The 25,982-nt window shown below is 38.8% G+C and overlaps 1 protein-coding gene across 5 annotated transcripts in view; it reads right to left on the bottom strand.

Annotated features, from left to right (window-relative positions):
• Positions 1–5,203: 5,203 nt before the first annotated feature.
• Positions 5,204–25,982, bottom strand: part of ATL2 (atlastin GTPase 2) — a 49,487-nt gene continuing 28,708 nt past the window's right edge. For 2 of the 5 annotated variants that reach the window (XM_024552672.3, XM_045189345.3), the window contains exons 3-14: positions 20,891–21,025; positions 20,347–20,451; positions 18,079–18,129; positions 17,719–17,775; positions 16,223–16,315; positions 13,520–13,658; positions 12,601–12,728; positions 11,462–11,518; positions 10,429–10,500; positions 9,133–9,564; positions 7,619–7,633; positions 5,204–7,537 (exon numbers count right to left, since the gene is read on the bottom strand). In XM_024552672.3, the coding sequence (XP_024408440.1) occupies positions 7,430–7,537; positions 7,619–7,633; positions 9,133–9,564; positions 10,429–10,500; positions 11,462–11,518; positions 12,601–12,728; positions 13,520–13,658; positions 16,223–16,315; positions 17,719–17,775; positions 18,079–18,129; positions 20,347–20,451; positions 20,891–21,025 (1,392 nt within the window). In that variant the 3' untranslated portion in view covers positions 5,204–7,429. The remainder of the gene's footprint in view (positions 7,538–7,618; positions 7,634–9,132; positions 9,565–10,428; positions 10,501–11,461; positions 11,519–12,600; positions 12,729–13,519; positions 13,659–16,222; positions 16,316–17,718; positions 17,776–18,078; positions 18,130–20,346; positions 20,452–20,890; positions 21,026–25,982) is intronic. The other 3 variants (XM_024552670.3, XM_071221567.1, XM_045189346.3) reach the window with 2 other exon arrangements.

Raw genomic sequence — 25,982 nt, 5'->3', positions numbered from 1 at the left:
TCCCTCCCTCAGCTATTCTACTTAGCCTCCGTTGATTCATTTTGCAATTCATTCACGCAGAGTTTGCAGGGCATTAAGACAGCATTGTGTCTAAATTAGAATGAACACCGTACCAAAATCCTGAATCGAGAGGAATGTGATGAACTGAAACTTTGGGCTTCCCCTTTGGAGGAGAAATCGGTGTATTTGTGTAAGGAGTAGTCGCCTTGTGCTGGGCAGACGGAGATTTAACAATGGAAGAAGGGTGTGTGTTGATGCTGGGCAGCCAGAGAGTGAACATCTGTCCATCTCCAAATCTTCCAAACACCTTCTCCTTTGCTTTGACAATTCCTCGCGTATCAATCCTACCTCCCTCATATAGAATAACTTTAAGTATATTGAAATTTTTTAATTAATGCAACAGGTATAGTAGATCCTACCCATCAGACACACACGCGTGAGACTTTGTTTTGGAAGCAAGTTTTCTGAGCAAGCAGAACAGGCGGCCCCGGCAGACCTTTGGCTGGCCCAGAGGCAGCAAAGGCAGTTTGCCTGGGATTGTGGGGTCCGTGAGGTGGCTAGAGGGCCAGGTCAGTGTAGCGCTAGGGTTGCGAAGTCAGTGGTGACAGCTGTTCCTACCACCCACAGCCCAGGCCACGCGTGGCTGCTGCTCCATTGCATGGTCAGGTCTGAGGTGTGGTCTGGGGCTTGTTGCTAGAAGCTCAGCCTAGCCTCTCCAAAAATTCCGCAAATTTGGAATAGCATTTGTGAAACCCTTCCTACATAAATTAGCTAGAGAGGATTGTGTTGTTAGAACTAAGAAATCTGGTTAGGACAGAAAAAGTAGTGGCTACGGGTCTATGTACAGTTCGCTTTGCTTCTGTCAGTCTCGCTTTTGTCATCTCTGAAACTCCCGGGCACTGTGGGAAAGACTGGAAATAACACACAATGCCTTCTATCTAGGAAATACTCATGTCGTGGCTTACATAGTCGTCAAAACACATCGGAAATCTATTCCTTTCATCCGACCGAGGGTCACCACCACCTGGGTTGTTTCGGTGACCCCTAATTAATCACGCTTTTTCAGTCCTGCCCACCCGCCTGAAATCTGTTCTCATCACAATAACCACAATGACCCAGTCAAAATGGAAGCGAGCTCCTATTACCCATCTGCTCAAAATACCCTAGTAGTTCCCAGCTTTCCTTCTTCTGAACATTCCTTTCAACAGCCGATGAGACCTGCATGACCTAGCCCCCCAGCCAGCTCACGCACCCCACAATCCCAGGCAAACTTGCCTCCCTCTCCCTTTAACGTGACCATCACACCCACTCCTCAGGCCTCGGCACTACCTGCCTGTCGCTTTTATCTGGACTATTCTTCCCTTACAGCTGCGAGTACACGAGTTTATTCTTGTGTTATCATTATTGTATTATTTCCCACATGAACTGTAAACCTTTTTCCGCACCGTGTATCTGCATAGCTCACTCCCTCATCTCCTCCAAGTCTTTGCTCAAACCTCACCTCAATGAAGCCTACCTACCCTCCCCACCCCATCTGAAATAATAAACCTCCCTCCCCACACACACCTCCCCGATCCTTTTTTTCCCTGTAGCCCTTACCTACATAAGATATGTGTAGCACGTATCTTCTCCCCATCCTCCTGACAACCCCAGACGTGGATGTTAATTCTCTCAGTTTAAAGATGAAGCTAAGGCCTACCTGTTACATGGGCTTAGCCAAGTTCAAAGGCTTAGAAGTGGTGGTGCTGGGAAGAAACCTCAGTTTAAACTTCGAAGTCCATCTCCTTTGCCTGGCACTGAAATTGAAGTATTCTCGCAGTTCAAGATCATACACTTTTAGGTAGTCTTTACGTGAACTTTGTGACTGGGAAGTCTGACCTATTTTGATGACCTCTTTCTTGCTTTGTTGGTAGCTATGGATTCATTTTCCTCCAGAATGACTGTTATTTACTATATAAACTTACTTCTTAACATGCTAAAATTTGTAAATAACCGTCCAAATGAACGCCCCCCCCCACTTCCCCAATAGCTACAGACAGCCTTCAGGACAGTTATCAGACCACTGGCCAAAAAGAGCCGCAGCTGGGGCCTTAAGACTAGCAACACTGAGCACAAATGTTCTAATCCTGTATCTGTTTCCTACCCACCTTCACGTTTTACTACTTGATTCTCTCACCACTATTGTCATAGAGGGAAAGTTGTCATAAAAAGTAGAAAACTGTTGTCAATAATCCAAGGTCGAGTGATCTCTCCTCAAAATCTCACCCACCCTCAGAAGAATCAAAGCAACCACGTGAGCACCAAAGAATTACATGATGGCCCCGGAAAATGTTCATGGTATACGAAAAAGTTATCACGCACAGGGCAGTTCTATTTTTGTGTAGAACAAAAATTAAGAGTATGTTTTATGCATAGACAGGGCAGTGAGCACAAGAAAGATTTTAATAGCACACACACCAAATAAAGTGCCTATGGGGTGTACATCAAAAGGACAGGAAAAACTTCACTTCTTGCTTAATATTTGTTTTTTAATGTATTACAGGTGATTTTCATCTACAGTATTAATGAAATCTTTTCTCCATCTTTTAGTGCTTTCAGAACACAGCCAAGACAGAGCTTTCACCTTGAGTTCGGGACATCACTCCTCTGTATTTGAAACTTTTACTGATTCAAACCCTAGGAGGTATGTAGCAGAGTTTGGGGTTTGCAAGCCTGAGATACCCCAGACACCTTTTTTACATCTCACAGTACTGCTGTGAGTGTAACAAGAACTAATATATGTGGAAGTGCTTTGCTGAGCCACACAAAGGCTGTGGTCCCTTCCTAAGCTCTTTTACACATACCTTTAGGTACTTTCACCTGGTCAACTGCTAGCTTGAGCTCTGATGAACCCAAAAAAGTCACAACACTACAAGAACCACAATATTGGGTTGGCCAAAAACTGTTTAGTTTTTTCCGTAAAATAAGACATATTTTTCATTTTCACCAATAACTTTATTGATTTTGGTATTTTGAGTATGTCAGCTCTCTCCCATCTGGCGAACATTGATTGTTCTTAATTAATGTCTCAATTTGATCACTATCACCTTCAACTGGTCTACCCAACCACCCTAGAGCATCGTCCAGTGAGAAATCTGCAGCATGAAACTTCACAAACCACTTTCAACACGTTCGATCACTCACAGACAGAACCTTTTCCATACACTGCACAAATCTTTTTTTTTGCATGTTTTCACCTTTCTTGAAATAATAAAGTATATGCTAAAAATGTTGCATATTTTCTTCCACCTTCAGTATTAAAATGACTGCACAAAAATTCATGAATTTTGATGTTTTTTTAAATGCACTCTGGTATGATAGCTGTCACAATACAATCTAACAAAACTGTTTCAAATGAAGTTAAGGACAACTAAGCAATACCAGAGCCATCATATGAAAAAAACTAAACAAACTTTTTGGCCAACCCAATAGTTGTATTAACCTGAAATATGTCAACAGTGGATCAATTCCTCAGCCTGAACTCCAGCAAACTACAAACGTGAAGGAAAAAAACCGGAGGGTCCGACAGAGGCAGGTCCAACTCTGTCCTGCTTGGGAAAGCCCTAGCTGAGCTTTGTTTTCCCAGAGGCCAGCTGCAAGTTCTCCCTGTGACGGAGGCTCCAGACTGAATATAAATGTGATAAAATTGGACTAGCACACCCTGGCCAGGAGGGGGGGCGGGCAGTGCAGCCAGGAACACAGCTGCCAGCCCTCCGAGCTGATTATCAGCAGCACCCCCAACTATAACACAAACGGAAAAACACTCAGGTGCGCAGAACAATTCTGGTCAAAGTACAGGAATTCAGGCCATGAATGAAACTGCTGAAACCCAAAGTGTCTGCAACAGGCACGAGCAACCCATGCTAGCAGACAGGCAGCTGGTCACCGGGCCAGTCCCCGTTAGACAACTAAACTGCAAAAACGACTTTCTGCAAAGCCATTTTGAATACTTACACAGTGACCACTAACAGCATCAGTGTTTTCTGAAGTTTTACACCATATTTTAATAGGTTCTTAACCAAGTTAAGACCAACTTTTTTCTTAATCCCATAATAAAACAATGCAATTAACACCTGCAGCACTCACAGCTACCAGGGTAGAGTCCCTAGCCTGTCCAATTCTGAAGTACTGGGTTGGCCACAAAGCCCATTACGTTTTTTCCATACGACGGCTCTGGTAGTGCTTGTCTTTAAATTCATCCGAAACCATTTTGTTAAGATTGTATTGTTACAGCTATCGTATCTGTGTATTTTTTTTAAGAACTTATCAAAATTGGTGAATTTTTGTGCAGCCATTTTAACATTGAAGATGGAAGAAGATACTCAATATTTTCTGCATATTATGCTTTATTATTTCAGGAAAGGTAAAAACACAAGTGAAACACAAAAGATTTGTGCAGCGTATGGAGAAGATGCTGTGACTGATCAAACGTGTCAAAAGTGGTTTGTGAAGTTTCTCGGTACTATTGACATTTTGGCCAAATAATTCTTTGCTGTGGGGCTGTTATGCACTGGAAGATGGTTAGCAGCACCCCTGGGCTCTGTCCACTTAGAAGCCAATAGTGGAGATAGCTGACATAGTCAAAATATCCAAATCAATAGTTATTGGTGGCAAGGGAGAATATAATTTATTTTATGGAAAAAAACCACATGGACTTTTTGACCAACCCTAGAAATAACTAAAGCCAGCCTAGCTCAGGGTTCTCTGAAAATAAAACCCTCAAAAGTGAACTACATTATTCAACTCTACAATACACTGTTCACTGAAGCAACGATGACTAGCAATCTTTGATAAATACATACATAAGACATGCTCAAAAGCAGGGTCACAAACGAACTGTCCCTTCCACAAAAGGAAATTACGTGTCTTAACTAGGAAGATAAGTCATTTGTCATAAAGTATTTCTTTGTAAAAACCTACCATGTAATGTGGATTACTAAGAAATTATACCACAGAAATGTACTACACCAAAGTTATTTTCAGTCAACAGTTTTGAGTCTGTCTTTAATCCCTTTTATTGTTTCCTGCTTAACAATGTTCAGAATCTTCCAGCTGAAACCAAAGTGCTTTCCGGGAATCCTTTATAAAAGCATCTCTTCTTTGGAGAAAACACTCTTTCCAACAAGAAATACTAAGAAATCCAATGGTCTAGATTTCACAACTCTTAAAAAAAAAAGAAAAAAGCTATGTGTCTTTAATTTCATTAAGAATTGCTATTATACAACAAGCTTTTTATTTTTTCATTCATAAAAACAGTCCACAGCATTCATAAAACAGGGTGGTAGAAGAAATAAAGAGAGACACTTTTCATGTGGATTCTTTATGTTTAAGAACAGATGAGTTGGTAGCAATTTAATACAGATGGGAACAAACACAATCCATACAAAAACAGGAGTTGAAAGGGGAGAAGAGTTATCAACCAAGGTAAATTTAGAGCTTTCAGGCATGCAACTCAACATCTGAATTTTCTTCACTTAAAAACCAAAGTTGGTGCTTTATTATGTGTTTATAAAGAGGCTACAAAAGTACTGCAAAAATGTTAGCCTTACATATACCACAAAAAAAAAAAATAAAGAAATTAATAAATCCCCAGCTACACCCAGGCTAATCACAAATTCTCCCTAACCAAGGCAGACACAGAAAAATAACTTTTTACAAGCTGGGCCTCAAGGTACAATGCCTTTGAGCTCTCACTTGGGTGTTTCCTGCTCATGCTCTTTTCAATATAAACAAGTATGATTTATGTAATGGAATACATACTTGAAGAATTCCTTAAAAAAGAATCACAAGTTTCATTTTATATATACAACAAACTTTTAATTATGTACTGAAAATAAATTACAGGAAATAACCTTAAAATGCAACAGAGGACAAAGTCACGATCAACATTCCCGTTGAATTCCCTTCGGGGGTGAGACTGCACTGCTCAGGGAAGATAAATATCACAAATATATCAAAAACGTCAAAGAGTCTATGCATTCACACACTGACGTGAGCCACAAACATTCCTTCACAGGGACTGTGCTGATCAGCCTACCACAGAACCAGGTTTTGCCGTAAACTACAAAACTTTTATTACAAAATTGCTATTTATATATTTATAATTCATATACATGCCCTATCTGTGAGTTTAGAAAATAAAAGCTACACACTGTACAGACACTCTTAACTCATAGCTGTAGGCAGCATTTTTGGATGGAATTTCTCCCCCAGTAAGATTAACGGCATATTTTATGTACATGAAGACTAAACTGCATAATGACAGTTCAGTTTCCCAGATATGCATCTCCTTTTCGGGCAGGTTTAAAAATTTAAAAAGGCAAGAAGAATGTACACCTCAAAATCACTTTCTTAGCTACAGGAGTGGCCATGTAATTTCCGGGGAGTTTCTGATACATGCATTTATGTAATACTGGTATTGAAGGCAGTAAAGCAGTATGTACTGTTAATGTAGTGGCTCAAGAAAGGCTTCATTGTCATTCCAATCTGATTCTTGATAGTGATTCGTAACTTCTCTAAAAATTAAAATTCAATGGGACACTGTGTTAAAGGACTCTAAATAGATTTCTTAAAATATTTTCCCTGAAATATCCTTTTACATAAGACAAAATTCACTGACATTAGATTAAGTAAAAAGGAAAAGAATTAAAAACATGGCACAAATGTGCATGATAAACTACTGCTCCTCAGCCAATCTCCATGCCTTAGGAGCCACGAACAGAATGCTTAAAACCAACCGACAATGTTCACACTCTGTGGCAGCCATCTGGGAAGCCAGTCGTACTAAACTACTTCTACAGTTGATTGTAAACTTTGGTTTATTCGTATTGGAGTTCTCATTGTACAGCAAGCATGAAAAGGGGCGGGTGGAGTCCATGAGGAGATGGCTGTCAGTCTGTCTTTAATCTGGCTTGATGAGACACCTGGTCAGTCAGGCCTGCTTTGATAGAGTTTGTTACAGACTGCCTTATGTTTTCCTCCATCAAATTATCACCCAGGGGCTTCAACACCTGTGGTATGAGAAATGTGCAAAACAAATAAAAACATGAGATAAAAAAAGTTACATATAAAAATAGATATAAAAATTCAATTCAAGGCAATGAAGAAAATAACCAGGAATGTGGGAAATAAAAAGATGCTTCTCCCAAAAAAAAACTTATGATGCTACAAATAATGCAGTTAGACATTTTACAACGCAACAAAACCCACTTCCCTCTTAGTCGAACCATTCACACTCCCTACGAGATGGATGTGCAATCCCACACCCTGTGCGCAGCATCAAGTCTGGTATGTACACAGCATTTACGCAGACCGCCCAGGCGGCCCTGCCTACTGTCCTACATGTGTCAGTGCGAACGCTTGAGAGAGAGAAAAAAGTGTAAAATACTGTCTAATTTTTCTTCTTGTTATTGGTGGACGACAGTCTCTGTCGCTGTGCTGATGAAAGAGCACGACGGACCACTCGGCGTCTAGTAACTTCAAACACTTTGGAAAACACCTAAAACACGGAGTGATTTGTTAGGAGAATGGCTCAGAAAGTTTAAGACTACAAGAATTTGAGACTTTGTAGGTTTCTCACCTTCCTGGGACTCCTCTGAAGCAAAAGAGAATGCAAAAAAAAAAAAAAATTTAGACAAAGTTTGTTGACACAGCACAGACCATCTCTGACTAGTGACCACCTTACCTCAGCTACCCTGAAAGTATTTCACACACTTTAGATTCTCCCCTTTAACTGTCTTGTAATGAGGGCACCTCTAAAATCCTAGAATCAGTGCTGTACAGGGGACGACTGGTTTTCACAGGAAGACATTGTACAATTGCTGAAATTCATGTTGCAGAAAATGAGTAGTGGTGCAAAATTTTAAGGTGGATAATACTTTTTTAAAAAGTGAAGTTGTAATAGCTTTTAATCCATCTCCTACTAGAAGGTACCAAAGGAATGTGAAGAGTGACATTTTTGAGATAAAAAATTTAAATATCACAAATATCCAAACAGAAGCTTCCAAATTAGATCTGAATAAAAATGAGCATTTCTCTAAAGAATAAATACAAAATTAAAATTAATATGTGGGTCACTTTATAAAATAATAATGACATTATTACAAGAAAAGTCAACATTCAAAAATGGTTTGCTTCTTCACTGTTTGAATTTAAAGCCAAAACCAGCACAGACTTGCATATTATAGATCTTTAAATAAGCCCCAATACTTCAACAGCCCAAAAATGGTATCTGAAAATGCCTATTTTACTGTCCACCAGTAATAACTGTAAGCTTTCCTCCTGGTCCTTGGTATGATGCTCAAATATCTCATGACGACCATTTTAATGATGACACCCTTACATGGGACTTTCTGTACACAGGCAATTCCAACCCACCGCTGGCCAATGAACAACATGGCTTCCTCAGCAGGTATTGTCAGGCTTGGCTTTGATTTCTGGGTTGAGGTAAAAACATTATAATGTGAATTCTGGTGGAAGTAAAGGTTATGATTAAGAGTTGGTTCTCTGTAGTGCTTTGCTTTGTTCCTTAGTGTTTCCATAGTACACAGATCAAAGTTCTTTGGTGTAAGAAATCCCTACTGGATTGTTCCTTGTAGTACACCAGTAACTCACTACCATCTCCATGGAAGGCAGTGAAGACCTGAATACCATCTCCTATTTTTCCTGGAAAACAAGCACGCATTGCTTCTTGACAATATCAGTAAGAAACTTTTCTTGCTTTCCTAAAGCACTGAACTTCCAAACTTCTTTTCCTTACCTTCCTAACTCTTTCACCAGTTATATTTTCTTCTCTTAGGAAGAAATGCTTAAAGACTTGCTCTGCCCACTGTTTGGTAGAGTCACGTCTACGATTAAGAATCTGTCCGAAGGATATTACAGACTTAAGCCAACCAAAGCACTCTATAGTTACAACTTTAAGGGAAAAAAAACACTATCCTGTTCACACTTTAAATTCAGATTATACATCCAAACAAAAGAGAAAATCCTTTGGATAGTCCTCATAAAAAGGAAAAGTAGGTATGCAAATACTGTGTGGGGAGGAGGGGGAGTCACAAGGATTAGTCACTGAAAAACCAAAAGATAGATACCAACCTGTTCCCACAGTATCTCAGCAATCTGATCAATCATTGTTCCAATCTCTCTGAACTCCCCAGAGTATTTAACATATGCCCAAGTACAAAGAGATGTCAGTGCCAACCCCATGACCAGGTTACACAGGACGGCTATAGAGGTCAGGCCAATGAATCCAGTCAGTCCTGAGATTATATACATAGCAAACATGACCGCAAACAGCGTGGCAGGGGTACGAGCAGCATAGAAGATATTTTTCCCATCATTGTGCTTTATAAAATTTGCATAGGTTTCTTCGATTTCGGCCTCAAGCTGGTCCTGATAACGACGGCAGAATTCATCTCCACCCATTTTTTTTACTGAACGAAACTGTTTAATCGCCACTTGCTTAAGGTCCAGGTGTTTTCTCTCCAGATCTGAAGGTGCAATGTAAGGCTTGTCCCCACCACATACCTGTACAGACACAATTACAAGCCAGCCGTAAGTAACACTTGAAAGGTCCCTTCTCAGTGTTTAGTGTCAAAAAGTCAAACCACCCGCACGGTTCGGTGTTAAACTTGTTCATAATACCACAACACATGACCATAACCTATTTATTTATAACCTGTATGTTTAACGGGTGCAGGCAAAGTACGTTTTCTAAATATGACTAACACAAGACCAAAAAGTTACACTGCAATCTGCGCCTGACTTCACTTAACCCACCACTGCAGCATGAAAGCACAAAAGGCTGCTGGCAAGAGAGCAGATGAAAGATAATAAATAAAAAGGGATTTTAATGTCCAAGTCAGCAAGCTCAGAATAGAAATTGCTACTGGCCTTAAGCTGGTATTAATTACATCAGAAGCTACTAATAAAGAGCACCTGAATCATGTGCCAGAAAATATTTCAGTGTGGTTTATAAAAAAAACTTACTACCGCCCTGGCTGGTGCAGCTCAGTGGATTGGACACAGGCTGCAAACCAAAGGGTCGCCAGTTCGATTCCCAGTCAGGACACAGGCCTGGGTTGGGGGCCAGGTCCCCAGTAGGGGGCGTGCGAGAGGCAACCACACATTGATTTTTCTCTCCCTCTCTTTCTCCTTCCCTTCCCCTCTCTCTAAAAATAAATAAATAAAATCTTAAAAAAAAAACTTACTACTGATACCCTATACTCTACATACTTATTTTCTTAGTTTACTTCCAGCAGAGATGATAAAAGGGAATTAAGAAATGATGTAACATAAAAATGCATAAGGAGTACAAATTATTTCAATTATTTTAAATAATAAAAATCTTCTATCTCACTCTAGTGTCAAATTTAAATTTTAGTTACAAACCTGTTCCATACTTTTGGAATAAATCTCTCTTGCTCCTGCTACTGCAGCAAGATTATTAGCTTCAGCTGTTGCCTAAAAAAATAAAATAATATGTGCCGATTTTATTAAAAAAATGACGATTCTATAAATCCTGATTAACACAGTACGTTATATACAATGAACAAGTCTGAAATGAACCAGAGAAAATATTACCAACTTCCAGTTTTCCTTTCCAATGGAAGGAAACACCAGTATAAAAGATAATATTAATTTTTTCTAACAAGACTGCCTGCCCAATTTTGTTTTGCTTAGGTTTGTTAAAATGAGTTTACAGAAAACACCACACATGCTCAGGAAATTAAAGAGAATTAAATAGATACAACACTAAAACATGTCAAGTCTCCAGATATAAAGAATGAAGTCTTACCTATATGGTTCTCCGTCAATATTACACAAGAGACATTTTTAATGCACAACATTGCCTATTGGGTGAGTATTAGGGGAAAATACTGTGTAACACACTATAAAACTGAGAAATTGCCCAAGGTAGCATTAGAAGCAGCTCTAAATCACTAATACAAAGAGAAAATAAGCCTTATTTCAGACAACATTCACTGTCAAAGATTCAGCGATACGGAAACGCTTGGCTCAGAGAGGCCCATTTTAAACTATCTCCTGCAACAGAAATTTTCCTACACTGTCTGGGCAACTGAAGAGACAGTACTAGGACTCTGATTTCTGGTGGCCTACGTGTAAGCAAGGTCTGCAATCTGTAGTTACAAATAAATCACATAAAAACTTCAGGACTCAGTGCACAGATGATGTGTTGTGGAACTGTGCACCTGAAACCTGTATAATTTTGTTAACCAGTGCCACCCCAAAATACTCAATAAAAAGGAGAGAAAATAAAACTTCAGGAACCATGACATGTATTGCCTTAAATATCTAAAATTTATGTGCATGCAAAGAAGCACTACCCCATTTCCAGCCTTTATCTCTAAAGCAAAGATTTTTCCTCCTTCATAAATAAATACATGTACAACGCACACATTACCTGAAGCATGGACTTTGGATGTGGAAGTTCCTCTCCTTGATAAATTTTAATGTAAGCCTGAAAATACAGATGACTCATTATATTGGTGAATTATGCAATTTGGCTCTATAATCTCAAAAAAAGAAAAAATATTAAATATAAAATGATTCACTCTTTTAAAAGAAAAATTCAGGCTCTAAAAATCACCCACTCTCATTCCAACAAAACTAACCCCATGGTCAACATTATTGAATACACAGGTTGCTAAATAATATCCTAGAGAAATATTTCTAAATATAATTCTAATTTGCATTAAACTTTTATCTCATATTTTAAAGTTATATACAAAATGTCATTTACTTTATGAAAAAAAATCCATAATTCTCCCCTACTGCCAATGTTTCAACTCAATATATTAGAAAACATTATAATTCAGTATTTTGCTTTGACCGGGCCTAATTATATTTAGGAAAAAGAATTATAAATTGCGGTTTAAGAGTAAGAAGGCAAGACTGGACTTTTACCAAGTCCATATAGGAACCTTTCAACTTTCTACTGACTCTAATTTCATAACTAAACAAAGACAGTAGATGTAAAAATGATCAAGTGTCCATAAAATGGTCACAAATGCACTCTTAGTTAACTGTTTTCCCTTCCACCTCTCCATAACTACTATGAATAAATACAACCCTCTAAGGGTCTTGCTTCGGCAATCAAGCTATAAAGACTAGAAAAAAGCAGAGAGAAAAAAATGTATGAATAATTTACTTAAGCCCAGAAATCAGTTTTGACACTTTCGGCTGCTCTTATCAAGTCCTCAGAGCTCTGGAGGAGGCTTTTGTGAGCACTCCAGACGGACAACTATGCTCCTGATCCCTGCTGCAGTGGTGTTGCAATAATGCGGTGCGTGGCTCTCGTCTCCGTGTCAGAGCCGGAGAGCAAGTAGGGTAATTCTATACCAAAATCACTGTCTAGAAGATACAAGTTGTCTACTAGAATCTTAAATATCCTTAAATACTGACACACCCAATTCAAGGCAGGAAAATACATTATAAATGTTACGCTTGTGCTTTAAAATAATTTCTTATACATATAGATGAGTTTTAAGTCAGCTACATTTCTAACTTAAACAAAGTTACTTAATGTAAGAGTTTTCCTACCTTAAAGTATTCCACAAGAGCTCTGCAAGTGACTTTAGATCCACTTATCTCTTTTTCTACCAAATTTTCAGGGGCAAGCAGCAATGGAACCAGATTTCGAAGTTCTCGTTTAAAGTCTTCATCAATATCTAGTGGACATGAAATTATTCAACGTATTAGACCAAAAAAAGTGATGAAATCCCCATTGGTAAGAGTTTATAAAATTGTGTTTCATGAAATAAGAGTTCACAGTATCTATTACCAGTAGATGCATTTTAAAAACTCATCCAAACATGTTGTTATCTCCTAAAAGTAAATATAATCCCCCCACTTGCCCTCATCCCCTCAAGAATTCTTTCAGCTCAAATAATAACTGAAACAAACTGTGGACTTCCCAAACAAATCCCACGTTAAGTATTAACTAAACTATCCTTTTCAGAAGACAAGTAATTCATGAAATTGTATTAAATTTTAATATTAGATTGTTTTTCCAGCCATACATTAAAAGTTTCATCAATCCTCAAACCTTTTACCATCCTTCTCAAAAAAATCCAAAAACAAACACAAAGAATTATACTATCACTGCAAAACAGAGAGGCTTAAATCTGATTGCAGCAATACAATACACTGGTAAAGCTTTTTAGCAGAGTAATCAGATAAAATAGTGAAATGTTCCCGGCCTTCAGAATTTTTAGGACATCAGTGCTGAGCAACAAACAGACCACGTTACAAAATGTTAATCAATATGCTGGCTGTTTGCAAAAAACAATGGGAAGCTGGAAAGACCACAGAGAGCACTGTAGCCAATCACGTCATTAGGAATGCCATCAAAGTGTCCTCCAGTATAAGACACAAACTTTAAGGAACTATGTGTTTTCTTTAAAGCTTTCAGTCCCTAAAAAAAATAAGTTCTGATTTTAGCAAGAATGGGAATTCCCACCTTTCAATCTCCCATCAAAATTAGGATTAGTTGCAACTTTAAGACCAGGATGTGGTAAAAGGAAGCAACCAAGATTTGAGAAACAATTGTGAATGTGCTTCCTTACATTCTGTAGCTCTTCATGTTGATTTTGTTTTACCTGAGGACAGAAGGAGACAGAGTGAAGGTGCAAACGGGAGAAAAATATTTTTAAAGAAAACACGCACATACTCACATGCATGCACACTTAACTCAGTGCTATTCCAGACAGGTGTCTGACAATATGAACTTTTACTAGACCCACTTCTGACCACCTTGGTAAGATCCCACTTTATCTTAAACCAGAAAAGATGTTTTTCCCCTATGTTAGCTGCCAAAGATATGAAAAAGTAAAAATTAATAACTAATTGTGGTACTAACACCAGAATAACAAGTCATGGTTGTGATTTACAGGTCAGATAATGCATTAAGAATTTGCCTTTACAGTACTTATAATAGCAGAGGGACAAAGTATCAAACTGCCTACAAATAAAAAGGTCAGCCCCTGAGCAAAATAATAGGGGAGGTGAACCACTGCAGTGCAATCCAAAGAACCTTAGAAATTTGCCAGGATTTCAGCACTCACTGCCAATGATGATGATTAATGCTAATGCTAGTTATCAGTGTTTGGGGAAGAGAGATTGCTATGTATTTTCTGGAAGAAAACCTTAACTGCAGATTTTTAATAACTACTTATCCCAATATAACTCATATACTCTCCCAAAGACTCTTCTCAAAAATCATTCTAAAAAGACATACCAAAAATACACCATTCATAATCAACAAAACCTGGAAACTGCCTACATCTCCATTTAGAGTAGAATTGAAAAGTCGTTGCCTATTCACAAATGGAATAAATGCATAGCAGTGAGAATAAATGAACTAAACTACATGAAACGATATGGATTAATCTCAGAAACGTAATACCGGATAGAAGAAGCTAGACACAAATACATACTGTGTATGATTCTTTTCATAAAGAGTACAAAAACAAAGGCAGTTAGAGGTCAGGATGGTGGTAGAGAGGTTGGGTGGGGGTGGTCAGTGGATGGAGGTGGGTGTTTCTGGAAGCTGGTCACATGGTTATATTTAATTTGCACAAATTCATCGAGCTGCACACTTACAATTGAGCACTTTTCCGTATCACATCAATAAGACATTAAAAATCCTTGTTGGCTTCAAAGCATGTAGTTCTGAGTTTAGGTAATATGCCTAATGTGCTGTGTATTAGTTTCTCCTGAACAGCAGGGTCTGAAAATACCTTTCGAATACTCCAAGATTGAGGAACTGGTTTTAATCTCATTTTAGGAATACTGTACTTCAAGTTTTTGAATGCGGCTGGGAAACTAAATGCGTCATCACATAGGCAAACAACATTTTATTAACAAAGAGAGAGAATCCTCCCACTTAGGAATAATAGGACCTGTATGTATCTCTTATGTATGTGAGTGGATGAGTAGTATCTGACCAGAGGGTTTCCCAAGTAATTCCATGGGAATAAAGGATCACGTTGGGGAGATTATTTCCCAGGAAAGCCTTGGTGTGGCATACTGCATGGGCCAGCAGTCTGGATATTTGGGTTCTAGTCCAGTTACCAATTAGTTAAGCGACCAAAGGCAAGTAACATTTATGGGTTCCAATTTTGTTACAAATAACTTAAAAAAAAAAAAAGGCTGAACTAGATGATATTTAAAATCCCTTTTCTAGCTCTATATGCTGTCTATGAGATAGTATTCCTTGAAGAGAGGACCTTACATCTTCTGTGATGAGTGTACACTACACGAGGGAGACCCTAAAAAACTGGAGTTATCTTCTGCAGGGCAGGCCCCTTTTAGTACAGGCTTCCCTGCTAGGTGAGTGTTCTAGGGCCCCTCTGTGTCGGTGTACCTACCAGCTGGTGTTGTATGAGAGGCTGTGTTCAGCTTCAGCAAATTTTTTTTGAAGACTCTTTTTACACGTGTGTCCATTTCAAGATGGGTGACTTACTAGTGCACCTGCCCACACCACCTGCTGAGTGTTCAGTAGTTTTTGAACAAAACTGGCATGACACCCCCTCCTCATGCCCCTCCCTCCCTATTCACCCAATTTCACCCCAAGAGACTCTTTGCTTCCCCAGATGAAAAAAGTCCTCAAAGGGAAATGGTTTGCCGATGTGGAAAAGGTGAAACAAAAAATAGCAGAAGCACTGAAAAGCATCAAAATTGATGAGTTCAAAAACTGTTGTGAGCAGTGGAAAAAACATCTCGATAGGTGTATTACATCAAATGGAGAATACTTTGAGGGTGACTGAAATTTAAACATGTAAGAATCACACACTTTTTTAAATAAATAAATTCCATTTTTGGGGGGTCCCCCCTAAATGTTTAGAAGCTCAGCTGGGCCAGAGAGGGACATGCATGCAACCTCAGTAGATCAAAAAGTTAGTCTCCTTCAAACTTTTACCCATTGAATATTCATTTAACTGAGGGGGCAGTTGACTCTGAAGAGAAATGTTTGTTCCTTACTTTTTATTTGTGGTCACTGTCCTCCATTCATAAGTCACACATGGAGCCATCTGGGCTAACTGGGGTGCTCAGTTTATTCCAACGACACCTAGGGATCAGCACTCTAAGGAGCTGTCCAGGCAGCCCGCCCCTTCACCCGGCCTGGCGCTCATGCTCTCCTCCCTAAGAAATAGGGGCTTACCTGCAATCTCTTTTCAAGGAATTGTTTTCCACCTTCCAAACCATATGAATGCTCATAAGGATAACTCCAATCTCGAATCAAAAACATTAACGTCTATAAACAGGGGAAAAAAGAAATCATTTCTTACAAAATCTTACCAAAAAAGTCACTATTCTAACAATTGAAGCCTCCCTTATTCCCTTAAATAATCCTTATCAAAAGTTATAGTAACAAAATGATTAATACTGTTCACAGTTAATAGCAAGGACCTACTTAAACCAACACTCCAGCCCCTATACCAAGCCAAGCAACTGCCTGCATGTGAGCGCCCTGCTATATACAAAGAGTCACCACAGCAATAACACAGGATTTTTAAAATTAATAAAAGGCATATCACGCATATCAGGTTAGCTAACCTAATTCTAGACCAACTAATTCTTTTTGCAGACATTTTGAATATTCATATATGCTTAGGTTTCTCAACCTCAACACTACTGAGTTTAGGGCCAGATAACTCCTAGCTGTGCATGGTTGTCCTGTGCGCTGCAGGGCACCGCACGGCATTTCTGGACTCTTGCGCTGGATGCCGATAGCATTAACCTCCTCCCCCAAAAACGTGACAACGAAAAATGTCTCCAGACACTGGCAATTGTCCTGTGCTGGTGGCAAAATTACCCCAGTTCAGAAAAAATAAACAGACCAAATAGAGTGTATTTCATCCATGGACACAAAATGAAGCTGTAACCTCCTCAAATATTCCATAAAAGTGATCACTTGAGTGAGACAAGACTGAGGCAGAATCAACGTAAACCCACTAAGAATCACCAGTAATGCTACCACACCGGAAGGACTTCACACACTGACGAGCAAGCAGGGTGGAGTCATTCTCACCTCCTGTAACACAACTGACCACAGGGTACTAACGCCCACTGATAAATTAGCTTTGTTTTTAGTTAGCCTCTCAAGAAAGGACTCCACAGAAGTAAGCAAAGCAAATGCTTCTAAAATAACTCAACCCAGGTTATATCCTGGCTTAATATTCTGTACCTAGCATTTAAAAAACATGGTGATATAGGGGCTGGAGATGGGGGAGAGATAGTATAAATTGTGTATGAAACCAAAGTAAAGAATAACAGGACTAACCTCAACTTGTAAAGTACCACACAGAAGAAAACTATAATATTTTGTAGTAGTTTATAATGTTAAAAGACATTTAAGTGACCATCGTAAGTCTTGGAATTAAATAACATCTAATTAAGAGAAACATTAACCTCTTAATCTAGGTAAAAGTATTAAGAATCCATCTATGGTCATTTGTTCTATTTCCTACCCAGTTATCCTACTGCTACTGATGAGTTGGTGACAACACTACCATCGGTTAGTACTAACTCTGCTGACTCTATCGCTAACCATGAGTTTGTTGTAATGTCCTTATGTTTTCAGAGTTACAAGATGAGGTGGCTTGATAGCTGTTCAGTTCATAGTAACTTTTAAGAAATAATAAAATATTTATTTACCTGAAATGGTTTCTGGTAGATTTCTTCCATTGCAAGTCTACCGTACTCTGTAAATAACTATTAAATCAAGTTATTTAAAATAATGCCTCCAAAGCGATTGAAAGAAGACTTCTGTAAAGCTGTTCTATATCAGACCACTAGATGTCAAAGCCTTTAAAATCATTGAAAGTCCAGCATTTAAGTTTCTAACAAACTGGGTATGCATTAAAATTTAATTGATAAAAACTTTAATACATAAGAAGCCAAGAAGTCGTACATCAGGTTAAAGGCATGCAGCACTCAATCTTCTGGGGTAAAGTCACAATAAAGCGGGAACTACATTTCCAATACTTTGTCACGCACCCTTTAAGATATACATACTTGCAAGTGCTGAAGATCATCTTCTTGAATATTCTGAGACAAATTATATACCTGTTAAAACAAAATTTTGTTTTTATTAGTGTTTTATTTTGAACACCCAGCTGTGTATAGCTTTACTTGTGGAAACGAAGGCTGTTTTATACCTCGCACGAATGAATTCCTGAGCCCCTGTCTTACCCAGTGGCTCACGAAATGGATATTCTCTTTGTCCCTAACAGTCAGGATAGAAGATTAAGAGGGAAGCAGTGGTGATAAACTGTAAATCCTAAGTACACGCATAAGGGGCCTAAAAAGTGGCAGATGTTTTTCTTAGAAGTATATTATATAGTAAGTTTCTTTCCTCCTTCTCAAAGTTACTTTAACGTTATGAAATGGTCTTTTTTTAAAATAAAGAAAGTTTCCCAATTATTTTTCTAAGTTAATAAAGGTGAGGGGCATAGTTCTACAAAGATAAATTCCTCCCTGATATAATCATAGTACATAGTTTATAGTTATTCGGTGGGTGTTCCAATTACCATCAATTCTACTATGGTTCTCTTTTTACTTAAGTAAACTTACCAGCCTAAATAACATGAAAGTTTTACCAGTCTGTGGTAAGGGGAAAAAATAACAGTAGGTGGCACTCTTGCCCTTTCTAAAATGTTTAGGAGGCTGCCCAAGGCACGGAGACCAGAGCTGACAATGGAAGCTCTAAGTACTCTCAAGGGAGAAAAACTGGAGAAAAGATTCACTAAGTCCAATTCTTCTAACGCGGTTTTTTAAAAGGTGACCTAAGCCACCACAGGAAAAAAGTGGATGTCCACAGATGTCACCTCTGCTAAGAAGTTAGTTATGTCTGAGAAAATAGGGTTACTCCAAAGACAGAACACTTTGTTCTAACAGCAAATGAGTGATAATCTAGCTGAATCACTTGGAGGTCAAAAATATAAACAGCCCTGGACAGGTAGCTCAAATGGTTGGAGCATCATCCCATACACAGAAAGGCTGTGGATTCTATTTCCACTCAGGGCACACACCTGGGGTGCAGGTTGATCCCCAGTTGTGGCGCGTATAGGAGGCAAAGAATCAACATTTGTTGCTTTCTCAAATCAATACACATATCCTCTGGTGAGGATTTGAAATATATCACCAATATAAAATAATTAAATAATTAAAACAAAATTAAAATAATTTTCTCAGCTGACTAACTTCAGAGTATTTAAAAAGTCATTAATGACTGAGGTGATTAAACTCTAGACTTAAACTTAGAACTGAAAGCACAACCAACCTATTTTTACCCATATGGACCTGAGCCTTTAGATAAGAAGTACAGATCCTTTCACTGTCGGAGCCAGGGTGCAAAGAGCAGTGAGAAAGAGGATTTGTTTATTTAGATCAGTGCTTAGCATAGTGTATTGCACTTCACAGATGCTCACTAATTATTTGTTGAAAGAATAAATGACCAGAGGATCAATCTGTCATTGATCTATCAACCAGACAGCTTACATAAGGAAGGTCAGAAATCTAGCCTCAAAGGCAGGGAAGAAAGCAGTAATAAAAAATAACTCTGACCTTCTTGAATACTGACGGTTTACAAATTACCTCATCTGGATCTCCTGTCTGACTGCACACTACCACGTGCGAGACAGACAAGGGCAGAAACAAAGAGGTTGAACAAAATGAAAAAAAAGACCTTGAGGGTCCCCAGTAGCAACACTTGGTTGATAGTGACAGACATCCCCAGCCCTATAATAAACAGAAGCCAGGCTGAAAAGTCCTCCTCTTTTATCTCATAATATCCAAAACTTCTGCCACTCCGACAACTCGATACTTCAAATCGAGGAAGGCTGGAAATGGGAACGTAGAGACTGACTTGTCCTATGTCCAGGTATCTCTGGACAGCATCACAAAAACTCCAAGACACTGGGACAGGATCGCCTATCACCCACCACTGAGAAGATACATGTCTTGCTTGAGGAAGAATACATTATCTGGCGGCCACATGACTGAATCCAACTAAGAACAAGTAGCAATAATACCTATTCCTTAAAACAAAAAAAGCATGAGATGCTATGATGAAAAATCAAAGGGACTGGCTATTGGTTCATTACTTCCTTGGTAAGCACTCAAAGTACAAAATGTCACATTGTGAGCCAGAATAGCAAGCATGAAAGGTAAACAGCTCGCATTGCAGTCCTTTTTTCCTCAGTGGAAGGCCTGTTGAGGAAGAGCAAAGGTTCATCTGAACTAATCACTAACCACGCCACAGCTGTCGCGGCGCTCTCTCACCTGCACGGAGCTCGTCATGGTGCTCAGAGCAAACACCGTTGCGCAGTCTTTGATGGTCGACTGGCTATCGAAGGCACCCTGCGTATCCATTAGCAGCACAGCCACCTGGAAATTTAAAAGTTGAAAATGCTAAGTAAAATATTTTTAAAAATTTAAATACTACATAAAAAATTATAATACTAATAAGTAAAATACTAACTAAAAAAATCAAACATAAAATGATAAATGCCAAAATCGGTAATTACATCAAGAAAAGTGCTCTCAGTTAAATATCTCAGTTTTGACATAATAATCCATATACAGGTTGGGGGGGGGGAGTAGGTTTCCAGGTGAGAGTATGCAAAACACAGAGTTGTTCTTGTATTATTATTTAATTATTGTATTATTTTCCATATGAACAGCTATAAACCTACTTTTGTCCCATACTTTGTTAAAATTATCAGACATTAATAGTTTTGTGTTGTTTTGACCTTTAATACTAGAAAATAACTCAAGAAAGAATGCAGGAGAAACACCTAGTAGGAAAGAAAAGGTAGATTTTTACTTTTGTTCCATTGGGTCTGTCAATCACAAACACCTCATTCCAGACTTGTATGCCTGTTGTTTCTCTTTCGCAACCACCTCGCCATGTAAAGCCAGTCAATGGTTCGTTGTTGCCACCAATCCAATTTTGAGATTCCTGTTAAAGTCAAGCGCAAATGTAAAATAAAGCACAAATAATTAAGAACTAAAAAGAAATGTAAGAAATCACCCATTCTTTATTTTTACAGCCGAGGATGGTAAACACAGCGGCACACGACACAGGCAGTTACAAAGCAGTGTCACATCTCATCTGAGTGTCGGTCTTAGAGAGAGGTGGTCTCTCCCACACCAGAACCTTCCCACATCCGCTCCCATTTTCACTCTCTCTGCTTCTAGATAAGTGGGGTCACAACCACTCCTACCCATTTTGGAAAGATTCCCTATGTTTAAAAATCATAAATAGCTACCATCTATTTCGACATTTCTTGTACAGATAAGCAAAACTAAGTTCCAGACAGAGTGTCAAAAATAGTATTGCTCTCTTAGAATAGCTTATACTAAAATGTTTTCACACTGCCTTTTCTCTTTAAGAAAATACCAAGTTTAAAAATAACCACAAGACTTGTTTGGAACCTGATTCAAACAATCCAACTGTAAAAGGCTTTTTTCAAATCCTAAAGGGAAATCTGAAACCACAGTGGGTATTATTTTAGACGGTTTTAAATCAGGATAAAGTTGATTGCTCGGTGTGATAATGGTATTAGGGTTGTATTAATAATAATAATAATAATAGTGTCTTTATCTGTTAAATACGCAAGTATTTATGGTGAAAGGTTATGCATGTCATTTGCCTTAAAGTGTTACAAAAAAAATAAAAAAGAATAAAAAAGCAGGTTGGATAAGAAATGAAACAAGACCAGTAAAGTATTGACAGGTACACTGGGGTTCACTATACGTATATTCTATTTTATGGTATTAAAATTATCCATAATAAAATGTTTTAACTAAAACCACAAGGCTAAACTGTCACAATGAAATATTATGAAATAATTTAAAAGTTAATATATCATAAGGTACCTGATCTAGGAAATTAAATCTGGAACATAATAGTAAGTGGATAACTTTGATAAATATCAAGGTCTCCACACTTTAGTATACTTAAAGCCCACACACTCTTTACTCAGAGCATCCCATAGGAAAAATTCCTTTGTTTGATAAATACATTTGATGAGCTTGGATACACAGTCCCAAACAGATAACAATGCTCAGATTAGGGGTGGATAAAAGACGCCAAGGTAGGCTCAGTGAGGGATGAAGCAATTTATGAAAAGCAGATAGAAGGTGAGCCCACGGGAGGTGGGGGTGGGGAGTGGGGGGACGGGAGGGGCGGGAGTAGTGTTAAATAGACCATCACCTAAAGTGAAGATCAGCTTTAAACCTCAAATCACCTACACTCATTTTATTCCACAAAACCCCCAACCCCAGGGTACCAACCCTATCAAGTACAAATGTCTTGGACACTCCTCCTCCCTTTTCAGGATCTTCAGCTGAAGGCCCTCACCTCTCTCTTGGCCACAAGGCTGACACACGGCATAAATCCATTCATTCACACTATATATACTGCTGTATGGACTTGTGCTTCAGTGGGCACCCCTCACAGAGATTAAAAGATTAATAGTACTACCTAGAAAAGCCCAACAGTGGTCCTGCCCCAGAATTATAATTTAGATTCTCCAAATAGGCCCCTCCGTTCCTTCCTTCCCATACTCAATTTTATCAACAGTGGCATGAATGTGCTCATGCCACTGTCCTGCTAGAAAGTCATCTGTGGCTCCCCATTACCTACAGGACCATCTGGAGATGTTTCATGTAATTCACCTTCAATTTACTTGTCCTTCCTCTGCTCCTGATACTCCCCATTAGATCTGCCAAATACCCATACCCACACACCCACACCTTCTTGTTTCTACCACACCAGAAAAGTCACTATTCCCCCATATATATGAGGTCTGTCCAGAGAAAGTCCAGCCATGGTTAATATAATGAGGACGGCGTGCATCACATCAATGTAAGCTGGCAGCCACAAGACTGGACTGGAACGCACATGCAGGAACAATGACAACTTCACTGTACTAGTTGGTTGAGGGCAGTAGACGCCACTGAGTGAGCATGTGTACTGTGTGGCCATTACGTTCAAAATGACTGAGTAGAGCAATGGATCTGCATCAAATTTTGTGTTAAGCTTGAACATTTCTCCACAAAAACTATCCGGATGACTCAGAAGGCCGCAGTGCGGGCAACTGGTGACTGGCAGCTTCATCACGACATGGCGCCTGCTCAGGCATCACGTCTTGTGCGGAGGTTTTTGGCGAAACATCAAATTACCCAGGTGACTCAGCCCCCCTACAGCCCAGATTTGGTGCCCTGTGACTTCTGGCTTTTCCCAAAACTAAAATCACGTTTGAAAGGAAAGAGATTTCAGACCATCGATGAGATTCAGGAAAATAAGATGGGGCGACTGATGGCCATTGGAAGAACTGTGTGAGGTCCCAAGGTGCCTGCTTTGAAAGTGACCACGGCATCATTGTCCGGTGTACAATGTTTCTTGAATCTTCTTCAATAAATGTCTCTCTTTTTCATATCATGTGGCTGGATACTTTCTGGACAGACCTTGTACGTTGTTTAGCATATCGATACCTATATCTCTGTTCCACCTGTTCTCTGCCTACACTGCGCCAACAGTCAAGAAAACTCCCACTTTTCTGGACTCCCAAAGCATATTACTGCCGCTGCCGGTGCTTGTCTCTATACGGCTTTGCACAGTGGCTCCTGTGTGGGTCTTGACAGCATGGGCTGCAAACTCCACCTTTGCCTCCCAAGGGGTTCCCACCACAGTACCGTGCCCTGTTCTAGGCTCTCCCATGCGGCATCTCATTCCCCAATCATGTCAAAGTGGTATTTAATGAACTGATTGTTTTTAAAAGGTCCAACCTACACAAATAATTTTTAAAAATCTATCCTTAGACAAATTCATTTTTATTCTACATTTTATCTATTTACCTTGTTTCTCTATCTCCTTTTAAGTTCTATGAAGTTGTTTTGCCCATTTTGGTTTTTTTTTTCCCAAGAATATAGAACAGTGCTTGACTTTCAGTACATACTCAAAATTTATTTTCAATAAATAAATACTTCTAAATTTTTATTATGAAGCTTCAAGGTGTCCCCTTTTTAGCACAGGTAAGAGATATGGGGGGGGGGGGCGAATGATCCTTTTTATTATTCCTAGAAATAATTACACAAACAAGACAGTAAAAATAAAATTTAAAAAGTATAGATGACTAAAATCATAGGCTAACATGTTTGCTAACATTAACTTCTCCAAAATTGGTATCTCATTTTTTAAAAATCTACTGACTATACAACATCTCTTCTTAGTTTACCATTTCCTCAGTAATGGAAATGTTTAAATAACATTAAATTTATTAGTCAATAAAAGGACACAAAGGTAAACTTGAGAAGGTAGCTAATCAAAATTAGTAAGTTTTGGTATCTCAAAAACTTATGTCTCCTCTTTTTCTAATATATTGAATACTGACTAACTTTCATAAAATACATTCATATTCATTCAACACATGTATTGAAGCCCCACCATCTGCCACTCACTGTTCTAGGTTCTCAGGATACAGCAGTGAACAAGAACATTCCTGCCCTCAAAGAGCATTCTAGTGAATTCTGGAAGCAGCCTCACTGTAGCAGATACTGTCTGCTGTGGTAATTTTCTAAAAGGAAACCTAGAACTTGAAAAACAGTAATCTGGTGCCATTTATTACTAGGGAGACCCAAAATAGCCTTAAAATTTGAAATTCCAAAAATAACCTTATTCCTCCAGAAAAAGGAAAAGAGAAGATTCTTACAAAATAAACCTCAATTTCAAAAAGCAATCTGAAAACACCTGTACTTTAAATGTAGTCAAATCCTGTAGTATAAGCTTCCCAATGTAATAGAATTAGCAACAATTGAAAATCCCTACCTACTCTAGATAAGAAACAAATTTATTTCACCACAGAAAAGATAATATTCCCTAGCAACAAAGTGAAACAATAGCGAGGTAAACTTTAAAACAGAGCTGGTGGTCCAGCCAGGTCTCCACGTATCAAAGCACAAAGACCTCCCTGCTTTGCAGGCCTACAGACCCAACAACGGGAAGGCTAGAAGAATAAAGGCCCATCCAGAAGCTGTAACAACTCATCACAGATAGGAGGGAGAGAAAAGTAGGAAATTAAAGACCCAGTAACACTACAATAAAAGAAGATCTCCCACAACAACACAGCTGAAACTCTTATCCTGTGTAAAATCAGGACCTAATGCAGAGACACATTAACACTCAAAACCCAAATTCGTGGACAGAATGAAGAGTGAGTGGTATACACATTCTGATCACCAAGCATCATTCATTGTTTTCATCTGAATATGTAACTACACTCTACAGCCTTACCACCCTGAACTTCACCAATCTCATCTGAATACATAAATACTCTCTCTACAAGTCCCAGAATACATTAAGGAACATTAAACTCTTGAAAACAGTTTAAAATTGTCTAACATCTTACCCACCCCCCTGTCTAACTCCTCCCTTTTGGAGCTGGACAAAGAGATGACATTACGTGTAACCCAACTCACAAATTCAGACAGAGGACCACTCTATCAACTTAGGTACAAACTAACAAAAATAATTTAAAAAAAAAATGTTCTGGTTAAAAGGTGTCCCTGACCTCAAAGACATTAGGCTAAATGAAATAAGCCAGACACAGCAAATATTGTATGACTCTACTTATATGAAGTACCTAGAGTAGTCAAACATACAGACACAGAAAGTAGTTACCGAAAACATAATAGCTGACAAGAAGCAGACGGAGGTGGGAGGGGATAATGGGCGGGAAAGGAAGAAGGGTTTTCAGAAATATCTATAAAGGGCTCATGGACAAAACCAAAAGGCGGTAGGATCAAGGGTGGAAAGTGGGGGTGGTTGGGGTGGGGGAGGGGAATGGAGACAAATGTACTTGAACAATAAAAAAAAGTAAAAAAACCCCAAAACACTGTAGTTGATTTAACAT

The sequence above is a fragment of the Desmodus rotundus genome, chromosome 5 (genome assembly GCF_022682495.2).
Source record: "Desmodus rotundus isolate HL8 chromosome 5, HLdesRot8A.1, whole genome shotgun sequence".
In the NCBI taxonomy this organism is placed as follows: domain Eukaryota; kingdom Metazoa; phylum Chordata; class Mammalia; order Chiroptera; family Phyllostomidae; genus Desmodus; species Desmodus rotundus.
Note: the sequence above shows the minus strand (reverse complement) of the source record. Positions and strands in the feature narration are given on the sequence as shown.